The sequence below is a fragment of the Miniopterus schreibersii genome (genome assembly GCF_964146895.1).
Source record: "Miniopterus schreibersii genome assembly, chromosome: 2".
NCBI classification, from domain to species: Eukaryota; Metazoa; Chordata; class Mammalia; order Chiroptera; family Miniopteridae; genus Miniopterus; species Miniopterus schreibersii.
This window is the reverse complement of record NC_138102.1, coordinates 26,332,168-26,347,438: the sequence shown is the minus strand read 5'-3', so window position 1 is coordinate 26,347,438 and position 15,271 is coordinate 26,332,168. Positions and strand designations below refer to the sequence as shown.

The window sequence follows — 15,271 nt, the reverse complement described above, 5'->3', positions numbered from 1 at the left end:
ATGGCCAGGGCTCACTCCACTCACAACCTTCTTCTGAGTTTTCCCTAAGGAAGAGAGGCTCCAAGGATCCCCAACCTTGGGGGGGAAACAGATCTATGGACCATGAAAATGAGTCTCTCAGATCTTCACCTATGGGAATATCAGATCTGAAACCCATGGCCTTCATGCCATGGCCATGCTTCCCATGGCCTCTCCAATCCCACAACTGAGTTGCAGGGATGCTAATATAGACCCATCCTCAGAGACACAGGACTCCTTCGATGGGTAACTCTGGCTCAGGGACTCTCTGATGTTTCCCAAACACCCTCAGAACCGCACTGCAGTCTGAGACTATTCCTCCCAACCATCCTTCCCTCTCACCCTTCTTTACAAAGATAGGACATGAATCATGGTCTGTCAGCTTTCCCAGGCTCCATTGAATCCCTCCCCATTGTCCCTCTCAGGTATTCCCCTCCCAATATATCTCACATATTTAATTCCATGTGCTGTTTACTTCTTGGGGGATCCAGACACAGGTATATAGACAATCCAATGAACCTACAGATAAACTATTAGAATAGATAATTGCTAATTTAGCAAGACTTCAGAATACAAAATCAATATATAAAAATCTATTGCATTTTTCTATGTATCAGTAACAGGAAGAAAATTATATCTTAAATAAAAATACCATATATAATATCATTTTAAAAAATGAAGCCTCTCAGAATAAATCTAACTAAAGTTGTGTGAACCCATCATGGAGAAGTTTATAATTTTGAAAGACATTAAGAAAGACCTAAGTAAACATAGAGATATACCATGTTCACAGATTGGAAGAATCAGTATTATAAATATGTCGCCTCTCTCCAAATTGATTTATAGGTACAGTACAATCCTCATCAAAATACCATTTTGTTTGGTGGTGTGGGGCTGGATTCTAACATTTATAGAAAAGAAAAAGGGTCAGAAATAGGGCATTCTTGAAGAATAAGAACTTTGAAGCACTCTCCTTAAGAGATACCAATCTCTATTGTAAAACTAGATAAATTTAGACAGCCTTATTTTGATACAAGGAGAGACAATTTGACCAATGGAGAAAAAACATGAATATATAGAATTTTTACTTATGACAGAGGTAGTATTTCAGATTAGATTTTTTAATTATTGGTGTTTGGAACTAGATACATTTATTAAAAAATCAATGAAATTAGACCCTTGCCTCACACAATATGTAAAAACTCATTCCAAGTAAATTAAAAACGAAATATGAAAGACAAAGCTATTAAGTTTTTAGAATAAAATATAGGAGACTATCTTCTATGATTTCAGGGTTGAGATGTATTTCTTAAACAAAACACACTTGTTAACCATAACATTTTATAAAAACAAAGATTGATAGATGGTTCTACACTGAAGTTTAAATAAGTAAAGACAACACAAAGGAAGCATGCCAGAAACTGAGAGGTGTGTGCAATATTATAATAACCAAAGATAAGCATATAAAATACATAAAGAACTCCTATAAATCAGTAACAAGATGGGAAACAGCCCTTCAAAAAGTACAAAATACAGAAACCAGTCATTGAAAAATGAGAAAAATAACCAGTAAAATATTAAAATATAGCTAACCTCATCAATATTTAAGAATTATATATTAAGTCAGCATTTGAGATCTTGCTTCCCAACACTGACATCAGTTTGGCTCAAATAAACTCTTACAAAAATTCTCTACAGGTTTGGACATTTCTTTCATCAACAAAAGGTATCAAGAAGAGGAGATTCCAAGACGGTGGCAGATTGAGGGGAAGCTACACTGACACTCTCCAAGGACCAAACTAGAATTACAAATAAATATAGAAAACCCATCCTGAATAATCAACTGAAGACTAGCTGGAGAGCACCCTCATAACCAAGGACGTAAAGCTGAGATGGCATAGAGACTTGTAGGTATTGAGGAGATGCAAGAGGGCTGGCTGGGCTCCCACAGGCAGCTGCTGAAGGTCCAGAAGGATATCTCAGCTGTGGGGGTTCCCATTGAGAACTCTGGGATCTAAACCCCAAGCTGGGCTACCCAGCCCAGAGCACCAGACTGAGAAAGGTGCCCACATAACATCTTGCTGTGAGAACCAGTGGGGTTTCTGTCTGCCAGGGAGAGGCAGTTGGAAATGTAGGCATCCTCTTAAAGGGCCGACGCACAAAGTTTCATGTGTAGCCACTCACCTTGGGCTTCGGTGGAGGGAGGGTGGAGTGGACTAGAGCTGTGTGAAGAGAGTCTGGGATTGCTGGCTAGAGAGAGTAGAGTTCAGAGGGCAGCCATCTAGATTCCTGTGTTGAGACATTCTCCTATTCAGCAGAGGACAGTTTTCTTAGACAGACATTTACCATCCAAACAGCAACTTCTCCACCCACGCTGTGGAGTTTCTACAGCCTGAGGCTCATTAAGAGACTGAATAACATTCAGACTCTGGGTGCTTTGAATCTTTAACTGATCTGCTTCTGGACCTGGGCCTTGGAGAAACAGACCTTGGTGCACATCTTGGTCCCTCCCAAATGCACCTAGCCCCAGCAGAGGAAGCCACAAGCTGTGAAGTGTGCAAAGCTTCAAACAGGGTACTCAAGGCCAGTCACAATGAGCATCTGACATTGGCCTGCACCAGAGACCATTCAAAAGGATGGGAGTCCTAGCAGGTCTACATAATACATAGAAACAAATCCAAACAGACAGCCAAAATGGGGAGACAAAAAAACAAGCCCCAAATGAAAGAACAAAAGAATTCTCCAGGAGAGCTAAATGAAATGGAGATAAACAATCTATCAGGTATAGAGCTCAGAATACTAATCATAAGGATGCTCAACAGCATGAGAAAAGAAATGGAAACTATGAAATTAAGAATGATAGAGTAGATATAAATCAACATTGGACGGAATAAACAGCAGATTAGGGGAAGCTGAGGATCAGATCAGCAAATTAGAAAACAGGCTAAAAAAAGTCACTCAATCAGAGAACCAAAAAGAAAAAACAATTAAAAAACAGGAGGACAGTTTAAGGGAGCTGTCTATGGGACAACATGAAATGTAACAATATTCTCATCATAGTTGTGCCAGAAGATGTAGAAAGTAAGCAAGAGTTAGAGAACTTGTTTGAAGAAATAATGGCAGGAAACTTCCCTAACCTGGTCAAGGAAAAAGTCACACAGGTTCAGGAGGCACAGAGAGTCCCAAGCAAGAAGAACCCAAAGAGGCCCATGCCAAGACACATCATAATTAAAATGCCGAAATCTCAAGACAAAGAGAGAATCTCAAAGGCAGCAAGAGAAAACCAATCTGTTGCCTACAAAGGAGCTCCCATAAGGCTGTCAGATGATTTCTCATCAGAAACTCTACAGGCCAGAAGAGAATAGCATAAAAATATTCAACATAATGAAAAGCAAGGATCTGAAACCAAGACTACTCAATCTAGCAAGGCTATCACTCAAAATAGATGGTGAAATAAAGAGCTTAACAAACAAACAAAAAGGCTAAAGGAGTTTATCACCACCAAACCAGCACTGCAAGAAATGTTAAAGGGACTGCTGTAAGAAGAAGTTGAAATAGAATGAGAAACATAGGCATAAAGAAATAAAATGGCAATAGATAAGTACCTATCAATAATAACCTTAAATATAAATGGGTTAAATGCTCCAATAAAAATGTGTAGGGTAGCTGAATGGACAAGAAAAAAAAAAACAAAACCAAATATATGCTGTCTACAAGAGACCCACCTCAGAGTAAAAGACTCACACAGGCTGGAAAAAAAAAAATCTTCTAGAGGACTTTAAGAGACAGATCAACAGCAATACAATCATAGTAGAGGACTTTAGCACCCCACTGACTTTACTGGATAGACCTTTCAGACAAAAAATCAACAAGGAAACAGTGATTCTAAATGACACACTAGATCAGATGGATTTAATTGACATTTACAGAACATTTCACCTCAAAGCTGCAGAATATACAATCTCTGCAATGCACGTGGGACACCCTCAAAGACAGACCACATGTTAGGACACAAAACAAGTCTCTACAAGTTCAAGAAGACTAAAACCATATCAAGCATCTTCTCAGACATTTACACCATGGAATGCTAGGCAGCTGTAAAAAAGGATCCCTTACCCTTTGAGACAGCACAGTGCGACCTGGAGAATATTATGCTAAGCGAAACAAGGCAGTCAGGGAAAGACAAGTCATTTTACTCATATGTGGAATCTAATGGACAAAATAAAGTGATGAACAAAATAAATCGAGAGACACAGAACCATGGAACAGACTGAGGAATCTCAGAGGGAAGGTGGGGGTGGGTGGGGAGTGATTAACCTAAGAACTTATATGCATATATGCATAACCCATGGACACAGACAATAGTGTGGTGAAGGCCTGAGGGCAGGGTGGAGGGGATCAATGTGGGGGGAAAGGGGACATTTTTAATACTTTCAACAATAAAGATAAATTAAAACATTTTTAAAAAGAAATACAAATTAAAACCACAACATATCATCATATAGCAGCAGATTTGGCAAAACCTTTACAGTCTGGTAATGTCAAGTATTCCAGGATACTAGGCAAGAAAAACTTTCAAACACTAGGGGTGGGAATATAATCTGGCACGTTTTGTCAAGGAGTTCGGCACTACATAGTAAAGTTGAAGCTTTCCTATTTATGACTAGTAATTCCACTTCTGCTATTTACTCTAGAAAACTCTTGCATATGAGCTCAAGAAAACATGTTCAAGAATGTTCACAGCAGCATTGTTTGTAATAACTAAAAAATTGCAAATAACCCAAACATCCATTATCAACAGAATGGCAGAGTAAATTGTGGTATGATCAAAACACGGAATACAGGCATACCTCGGAGATACTGCGGGTTCAGTTCCAGATCACCGCAACAAAGCAAATAGTCCAATAAAGCAAGTCACATGAATTTTTTGGTTTCCCAGTGCATGTAAAATTTATGTTTACACTATACTGTAATCTATTAAGTGTGCAATGGCCTCATGTCTAATAATATACAAACCTTAATTTAAATATACTTTACTAAAAAATGCTAACCAACATCTGAGCCTTTGGCGAGTCATAATCTTTTCAATGGTAGGGGTCTTACCTCCAATTTGTGAAAAATGCAGTGTCTGCGAAGTGTAATAAAGCAAAGCACAATAAAGGAGGTGTGCCTGTAGCATACAGCAATGAGTGAACTAGTTACAACTGGAGCTATCAGTTAGTTATTAACATGACACTTAAATTATAGGTATCAACATGATCCCCATGTAAAATGTTGAAATAAGTATTTCACTAACGATCTATTGTTAGGAGTACATACACAAGTGGTAAAATTATTTTTAAAAATCAAGAGAGCGACACCACAAAAGTCAGGTGACTTACCTGCACAGAGAGAACAGGAAATAAAACCAGGAAGTCAAAGGGGAGCTCCCAGGTTACTAGACATGTTCTACATTTTAAACTAGCAAGTAGGAGCATGGATGACTTCTGGCTTTATAATTAATCCTTAAACTCTACATGTCTTAAATACATGCAACTAATTATGTAGAAAAATATCTGCGTAATCAAAAGCTGCATTTATTTACTTACTTATTATCAAGGATGAATTTTTAAAAAAATGTTTTTATTGATTTTTAGAGAGAGAAAGGGAGAGGGATAAAGATAGAAACATCGATGAGAGAGAAGCATCATCAATTTGCTGCCTCTTGTGCGCCCCCTACTGGGGATCAAGCCGGCTACCCGGGCAGGTACCATCACCGGAAATCAAACTGTGACATCTCGGTTCCTTCAACCACTGAGCACACTGGTGGGGCAAGGATGCTTTTCTTTAATCACAATATAGCCCTAACAAATGCTCCTTTGAATATCATGCCTGTTTATACCTGGCGAAGTCACTTCATTTTTTTTTTTCTCTTAGCAATAATTTTTTTATCTTTATTGTTGAAAGTATTACAGATGTCCTTCTTTTTTGTCCCACTGACCCCCTCTGCCCCGGCCCCCAACTGATCAACCAGCACTCCAATGAAATAGCTCTTGTCAAAACCTTCTTTCCAAATGCAATGATCAATTCTCTTATTATAATTGAACTCTGCCTTTCAGCAGCATTCAAAAGTGTTAACCATTGATTCCTTGCAACACTGTTCTCGTGGCCTCCTGTGACACTCCAACACTCCTGCTCAGCCTCCAGGTGATGGGAGAACTTCAGCCTGGTCCTGAATCCTCCTCTCTCTTTCTTCCCCGGCAATCACCTTGAACCCCATGCCTTCAAATGCTACCTATACGTTGACAGTTCCCAAATGAGTATCTCCAGCCCTGGCCTCTCCCCTGAATCCTAGACTCAGGGAGGTGTTCCTCTTGCTCACCTCTGGCCAGCCAGCCACCCTCAGTTCTACAGAACTCTTCCAGAAAGACGGGGATAAGAGGCTTGTCACCACTACTTGTAGCTACAGCCACAAGCAGCCTGTGTTCACCACGGCCACAAGCCCAGTCCACAGCTTCAGCTGTCCACACAACCTATAGGTGAAACAGTTTCTGGTAACACTTGTCCTTTTACATAGACTTTGTGCCTCATGACTCAATTGGAGGGTGACCATGGTTATTTGATGAAAGTGCTCCTAATAAGTGGCATTTTCAAGTTGGCTGTACCCTTCTGTCTATATGTTAAAGTCTGCAGGACACAATCTCCATGGGAATAGGGAAATCACAATGCCAGAAATTCTGCTGGTGACATGCACACAAGGAGGAAAGGTAGGCCCACTCCCCTCCCGTCACGCCTAATAACACAACTGGACATGAGGGAGGCAAATCCTTTCCACCTGCGGATAACTGTGCCTTCAGCCATGGTAACTGAACTCCCTGGGCATGAGGCATCACAGAAAAGCTAGACTAAAGCCTACTTGACTGCCCAGGACAAGAACTTCACTCCACCAGAACCTAAGAGCGCCATTTGTTAAGAACCTATTATGAGCCAGGCCCTATGCATACATTAGCTCTAATCTTTACAACTCTGAAAGGTTAGAATGATCACCATCCTCTGGATGAAGTGACCCACCCAGGGCCATGTCAGAGATATCTCCAGAGCCAATTCACCCCCTGTGGCAGGTTTTCCCATCTCAACCACCAGTGTGGGGCCCCCCACTCATCAAACCCTTTGCTGATCCTGGTGGATAGGAACCTGCTCTGTGACAGGTCTGCTTGTCCGTTAGTGACTTCTCCAGTGGGTCTAAAATGAGTTCTTCCACAGTTTCATCTAACCACCATCCCTGGACTGCCCTGACCCTCTGTGGTCCACACCTCCATCTACCAGACCCACAGTTCTGCTCTGAGTGAGACCTGCATCCTGGCCCTGCCAGGACCATCCTGGCTCCATGCAGGGGGCCCCTTCTCAGAAGCTCCTTCATAGCCCACAAATCTGGCCTAATCACTTGATGGCTCCAAAGTTCAGATGGAGTTTTATTCCCCAAAGTAGAATTTTCTAGAGTGGTTTCTACTGAGGATTAATCTCTGGAGAAATCTTCAAATAAAATACAAGCAGGCTCCAGGGTCAAAACACTGGGAAATTTCCCTTGCAAATCGCAGTACACCATCATTTCTGGGAAGCTTTGCATAGAGAAACCTGCTTCAAATTTCTGATTTTGTGAATTTTTATACTAAAATAAAATTTATATCCTAAGAAGTTTTGACCTTCACCCTAGATTCATTCTGCACTGCCAGGACTCCACAGGAATCAGATGTGTATATACAGTGATCCCTAGGTATCTTGGGAGATTGGTTCCAGAACCCCGCACCCACACTCAAATCCAAGGATGCGCAAATCACTTTTATAAAATGGCAAAGTATTTGCATATAACCTACGCATATCCTCTGTACACTTTAAATCATCTCTAGATTACTTATAACACATAATATAAATGTTATGTAATTATACTGTATTATTTAGGGAATGACAAGGGAAAAAGTCTGTATGTGTTCAGTACAGACACAACCACATGGGCCTAAGTGCACATCAACCTAACTTTTTTTAATTTTCGATATTTTTGATCTGTGGTTTGTTGAATCTGCAGATGCAGAACTCATGGATATGAAAGGCCACCTGTATCATGTGAGCACTGATCGGGTGGTATTCCCTTTGGCTCTACCCTGAAAGTTACACATGGTCTGATTTCTTGGTTTCATTGATTAAATAATTCATATACTGAAACACATTAAATCCAATTCTGTCAACTCCTGTCCCCCAAACCTGGCAAGTGGGCTGTGTCTCCATAGACTACTCAAGAGAGAACCAATACATGTGAAAGATAATTGCTTTTAATTTCCTAAGTTTTCACTTAAGCAACATAATAAAGGCAGATTTATGTGACTTGATATGACATTTTACAAAAACATTTCCCTCCAACATCTGGTCAGCGGTATATAAATATTTACAATGAAAAAATAGGCAAGGAAAAAGGAAATCTTCATTATTCAAGTCAATTTCTTCCCAATGCTTATTAGAATTTTGAAAATAAAACACTTCATTAACCTTCTAGTCATCCATATTTACACACTGCTTCACTGATGGTTTAAAAAAACTGGTTTTAAGGATGTTTTTGTTCCACATCACTCTTACTTTTTTTTCTACACTACTTTAGCAGTTATGGGAAAGAGTAAATTAAATATAAAAAATGTAAACTTTGAAAAGAAGAAACATGTGTAAATGCACAAAGATATAAAGGTTCTTATAGAGGTTAATATTTTACAACACTAAGAAACAAAATAAAATGCTCTATATATTTTCTTAGTAGGGACATTTTGTTTAGGTTTAATTTGATTATATGAACAAAAATTGCCTCTAAAGAGGATGTTAAAAAAATACCAGTGACATTACCATCTTAACTGATTAATATCCATTGACCTAATTTTCTCTAAAAGAAACTGTGATTTTTTTAAAAAGTGACAAATATAAATTATATCATGGAGAGCTTAAGAAGCCTCAACAAAGTGTGGTTATCTTTTAAATATGAAGACTTTAAAAAATAAATGTGAATAGTGCAAACCAGCCTATTTAATTTAGTGCTATCACAAATATCTCCCACTCCAATGTATAAAAACATGACTTTGATTCTACCAGACGCCATGCCATTGCAACACTGAAGTATTTGTGGGCAGGAGTGGTGGTGCCCGCAGCATGCCAGTTGCCTTGAGGATTTAAATGTGAATGTCATGTCAACGCAATTAACAGCATGTGCAGCTCCCTGAGACGGTAGGAAAGTTCAGGTGTGGGAACTGCGCCGCCCTCTGGTGCCCAGGGACACGCGGAGTCTTGGCTCTCTGGCTTTATAATGCTCATTGAAGTCCAACCTGAAGCTAAGAAACCGGAGACTTTCATCAGAACTGGTCATCAGCAACACCAAAAACTGCTGCACAATCCCCTAAAAGGAAACAGGAAGAGTAAAATATTTGTTTCAGAAAGGAACTGTCCACAAAACATGCCCCACTCCACTTGAATCCCATTTGACGTTATTTTTCCCTTCCAAACACAAACACCCACGATGGTGCTGGGTGATGAGAACTGCTCTGGAACCCTACAGTTGACCCACCTAATGGGACGCACATTAGGAAAAGATGCTCATTTTTACAAATACAAATTAGCAACCAATAAATTTTATAGAAAAGAACTGGCCAACAGATTTTTCCATTTTGCCCTAAGTTCTGTAAGAAAATCAAAACAGCGAAGCAACTGATGTTAAAACCTCTCATTATTTTTATCTTAAAAACTCAGTGTTACACATCTCATCTTTCATGAGTCATAAGAGTACTTAATCCCAAAGCCCTGCTGGGAACACAAGCTGGGAACATAAAAAATGGATGCACACTCTAAGCTCTATTTTTAGGGCCCCAACGCCTTTTGCAGTCACCACCCTAAAGGGTGGGGCAGAGTGCGCCTGTATCACCTCCTTACCAAGGGGGCTCTGTAAAGATAACGACGTATGTCAGAGTTTACTCAGACTATAGGACAAAATGACTGACTGCTTCCATTAGGGTTGAAGGAGCTACTTGGTAAGTATGAACTCCATCCCATCAGGTTCCACAGCCTGTGGCACAGCCGGCAGATATTTATTTATCTGTTCAAGGTAAGTGTTGTTCGTCTCCATACTTTCAGGTTTAGGAGAGTTCTTATCTGCAGATAAAAAGTCACTGAAACACCCCCATACTTGTTAAACCTTCCCAAACTCTAACGGCTGCCACTTTCCCTCTCCTTGCCTGTGGAGGCTCATATATATCATACAAAATAATTTTATATTTGAGCAAGCATACAGGTGCATGTGTGTGGATATCACTTTGTCTTTCCAAGTGACAGACTTACAAGAAAGTTCCTAAGGAATTATATTGTTAAAAATATAAATGTCTAATCACTACGCTGTACACCTGAAACTAACATAATATTGTATGTCATCTGTAATTGAAAAATAAAAATTATTTAAAACTGTATAGATAGTGACTTCCTGAGTGATGAAATATGATGATGTGTGAAGCTCACTACAAGGAAATCTGAGGAATATTTCTTTCTACAGGTTTGAGGCTCTGGCGGTTATTCATAGGGCTGTTAATGGCCTAACATTTCAGACCTATACAAAGAGAAAGAAAAGGACTTTTTTTCTGTTAAGGAAGTCTTGTAATGATTTGCAGAGAAGATTAAGAGTGTAATAGGGATAAAATAGGATTATACTGATTAAGATTACATTTTTTAAAAATGTACTAACTCTATTAGGAAAATGTGAATCATCACTGTCTCTTTTAGAAATGAGCAGGTGGACACATTTTTAAGTTATATACTATTCCTTTGCAGCTATACAAATATCTTAATTAACAGTATGGAACTAATCGTTAGAAATCCATTTTTATAACTATGAAAACATACTATATGTACAACACAGGGCCAAGAAGGCATTTAATTATCAAAGTACCTTCTGCACTGAACATAAACCAGTCTTTTCCACCATTTCTGAAACATGTTTTCAACAAAATGCAGTAGTAGGCCCATGTTAGAAGAGTAAGACCACTTGCAAAAGGCACATATTTCCCTCTTAGATATGTACAAGAAAAATATAAAATTAAAACCTGAGTATCCCAGGAAACACACTATATGCCTATGGCACGGTGCGGTGGTGTTTCATTTTAAGTTTTGAACCACGACTATAATAGCACACAAAAACATAATTTTTAAAAGTTGGATTTGTCTTTCTAATTAGTTATTAGCAACCAAATGGAAAAATTCTTCATACAAATCTTTTCATCTGTATTTCCAACATGAAAATCACATTGAGAAACAGATGATATTGGAAACCAAACTCACAAAATAAAAATATGGGCTCTGTGGATCAGCTTCCCTCATCAGCACTTCACACCTGTTCTCCCTGAGCTTAACCCCTGGCTGCCCTGGCAACTCAGCTTCTCACACAAGCAGTTTCTTGCACTTACGATCCTGACATATCTCCCTCTGCACTTCTCTCCAGGGCTCACAAAGAAGTCTGAGCTGCACAGATGCACGCTGGTCTTCCCAGAGCTGTCCCCACCACTGCCAGCACTAGAACCATCCCAGGCAGTTCTCAGACCTGGCCGCACCACAGAGCACTCAGGTCAGAATCTCTGGGAAGGGTCACGGCCAAGGCTGGGAACCACTGTGGGTGCTACTCACAACTACAGTGACTGAAATAATTATTTTTTAATCATTTTGACAGCCAACTGTCAATTACAGAAAATGAGCAAGGTGATTTGGACAGCATGTTATTCGGAATGTACCTGGTAGAAATGTGTCAATATTCGCAACTGGGAGCACATTTTTGGTATAGATTCTTGAAATTCTTGAATCCTCGTGTTCTCCTCTTCCTCCTCGGCTGCCGTCACTCCCCACTGGCCCTAGAGTCAGAAGTCCCAAATTAAATTAAAATCTGGATGGAAGAAACTGTTAGAGTGGGGCTGAGAAGAAGTGTCAGGAGCAGGGGACATATGCTTTCTACGTCCCTCTGTACTACTAAGAACTTTCATGATAATTTTCCGATTAAATTGCTCTCTAGCTTACTTTTTTTTCCCAATTAATAATGAACTTTGGAAACCAATACATCTGAGTAAACAGAACTCCCTCATTGTTTTAAATAACTATAGCGTTACACTTTATAACATGTAACAATTTAGATAACTAGTCATAAGTCTTTTGCTCTAACAATGCTGCAATAAACAGCCTGTATCCTTCCATCATTTTGCGTGTTTTTAGTGCAGAAGGTATACATAAAAGTGGAGCCAGATAGGCCAAAGACTGGCACCTCTTAAACCTTGCATTAACTCTTGATTTTAACGGGAATGCTTTTTACTGTTTCCCCTAAGCATGATGTATTTTTTTGTACTGGAGGTACAGACATCTACTTTATTTTTAAAAGACTGTTGTTCTCAATCAAAGGTGAATTTGACCAAATACCTTTTCAGTCAGCACGGAAAGAAATTATCAAAGGGTTCTTTTCATCGACTGACATAGTGAATTACATTAACAGATTTCCCAAACTCTGGCACTCCTGAAATAAACCCAGTCTTGGGAAATTATTCTTTTAATATTCTATTAAGTATTTTCCACTAATATTTTATGTAAGGTTTTTTCTATCGATATTTATAATCCAGATTTGATCTTTCTTTTTTTGTTTTTTTTATGTAAGGTTTTATGATCTTTTTTTCTTTTTTTTATGTAAGGTTTTTTCTATCGATATTTATAATCCAGATTTGATCTTTCTTTTTTTGTTTGGTATCAACTTCATAAACAGAACTGGGAGACTTTCAATGCTTCATAAACAGAACTGGGAGACTTTCCTTTCCTGTGCTAGAACAACTTACAGAGCACTGGAGTCCATCACTGCTGACAGGTCTCACAGGCTTCTCAGTGCTGTCCAACCCTGTACTTTTTAGGTGGCAGAGCTACTCAACAACTTTATACCTTGTTTAGTAGTTGTTCTGTTTAGAGTTTGTTTTCTCTTCTGGGGTCAATTTTGGAAATCTCTAGAAAATCATTAACTTCCTTCAGGCATGTAGGTTTATTTCCATAGAACTGAGAAAATTGTAGATGGTTTTTTCTCACTTGTTCTACATATTTGTGCTTTCTCCTCCCATTACCTTTAGGTTAGTGAATAGCTTTTTTCCCCCACCTCCCCCTGGGCCCCCAGAAAGAGCAAGTTCTTGGATTTTATTCACCTCTTTTTACTGCTTTCTATTTCATTAATTTTTGCTCTGGCCATTACTAAATATTTCCTCTGGCCTTCTTTAGGTTTATTTTACTGCTGCTTTTCTAATGTCTATAGTGGGTGTTTAGTTTACTTACTGTTATTCTATTAATATAAGCATTGAGGATTATGGATTTTCATAATGATGTCCTACTTATTTAGGTGCACTTGAGCTTTCACGGTCTAAGAGAAGCTGATGACACTTCTAACATGCATGTGCTTTGATCCATTTCTTTTGGTATCTCCTACTTTGTGTTTCAATCTTCATTGTGACTTGCACCTTTTGTCATCACAAGGTATCCTTGGTCCTGTTTATTGGTTTGTACCCCAAAGTGCTACCTGCTTTCCTTCAAATAATTTAACTTGCTTAGGACACCTTGCATGTTTTCATTCTTTCTATGGTCACTCTGTCCTGAGTATCTCTTCTAGATCAGAACTTCCCAACTAGCAGGTCTGCCCAATGAGCCCTTCAGTCCTCTAACAAGCCACCCTCAGCAACGGGCAATCTAGTCCACTCACACAGACGGCCCAGCCAAACAATGCCTATTACTGACAGCCCTTTTCTTTTACTCGGTGGGTTTAACCTACCACCTTTATTGATAGGATGGATATGCCTAGTCTTAGTATTGTTGTCATAGTTATAATATGCTTTCTGGTTTACCTGAAGGTGGAAATATTTTATTATATGGTCTGTGTTTCTTCTGATAACCTGAAAGATTTATATTTTTGTTCTAATGGTTACCTTTATTACTAACTATACCTTCATAAAACTCATATTATGGGGTGGGCAAAAGTAGGTTTACAGTTGTATGTGAAACACAGTTTATCCTTATATTATTATTTATTACTTATTGTATTATTTTCCATATGAACAACTGTAAACATACTTTGCCCGCCCCTGTAGCTATGAGGAATGATGCTTGAGGTATCTGAGAATGCATTCCTGCTGAGTATACACTAAGAGTGAACATGCTGGGTCAGAGTGTTCCTAAACTTAGCTTTAGTCAACTGCCAAATAGTATTCCAAAGTGGCTACACAAACTCACCTCTACCAGCAAGATCTGGCAATTCTCACTTTTCATATCCTCACCAACACTTGCTGTTGTCTATTTAATCTTTACTTACCTGATGTTAATGAGAGTGAGTACCTTTTTATAAACTTAAGGCCTATTTCCAACAGGGTTATCTTACTGATTTATATAAGCTCTTTATACAGCTGGATAAGCTGTCACTTATGTGTATATAGATATCTCCTCCCATTCCATAAGGCTTGTTTTTTCATGTTAAGGGGTCTCTGATAAACAGACATTACTAATTGCAGCATAATGATTAATCTTGCATTTCTTTTATAGTTATTCTTTACATTACCTTCTGAAAGCGTTAGCATTTTCCCTTTCATGTTCAGACTTACAACCCAACTCATAGTAGTTTTGTGTGGGCAAGGTAGGATCAAGACATTTACCTAACACCACTTATTGATTATGCACTCCCCACTGTTCCCAGGGCCACCGCTGTCAGGAAGTCATGGTCCTTAATTGTGTGGGGCTGTTTCTGAACGTTACTCTGCTCCAATGATTTGTCCTTTCTTGAGCCCAAACCATTAATTACTGCAATTTTATTTTAAGTCTTGAGTATATATGTATACTCAATTACAAATGTATATCCTCTAATTTTGTTCTTGTTCAATATTATCTTTACTATGTTAGGCCCTATGTATTTCCACATAAGTTTTAGAATTAGCTTATCATTTTCTACCAAAATAAAAAAAAGCTGGGATTAGAAGTGGGATTGCACTAAATCTACAATATATATTAGTTCTCTAATTCATGAACTTGATACATTCACATATTTATTTAGAGTCCCCATAAAATCACTCAGTGACACAGTGGTCAGTCAGTAAGCTATTTTTGTAAAGGGCCAGAGAGCAAATATTTTAGGGTTTAGGGGCCACATGGCTTTTGTTGCACTCAATCCTACTGCTACAGCACAAAAACAACTACAGGCAATATG

General features: G+C 38.8%; 1 protein-coding gene across 2 annotated transcripts in view; it reads right to left on the bottom strand.

The window, feature by feature from the left end:
* Window positions 1-8,055: 8,055 nt before the first annotated feature.
* Window positions 8,056-15,271, bottom strand: part of TUBGCP3 (tubulin gamma complex component 3) — a 76,481-nt gene continuing 69,265 nt past the window's right edge. For both annotated transcript variants that reach the window (XM_081127993.1, XM_081127994.1), the window contains exons 21-22: window positions 11,799-11,915; window positions 8,056-9,427 (exon numbers count right to left, since the gene is read on the bottom strand). In XM_081127993.1, coding sequence (XP_080984119.1) covers window positions 9,269-9,427; window positions 11,799-11,915 — 276 coding nt within the window. In that variant the 3' untranslated portion in view covers window positions 8,056-9,268. The remainder of the gene's footprint in view (window positions 9,428-11,798; window positions 11,916-15,271) is intronic.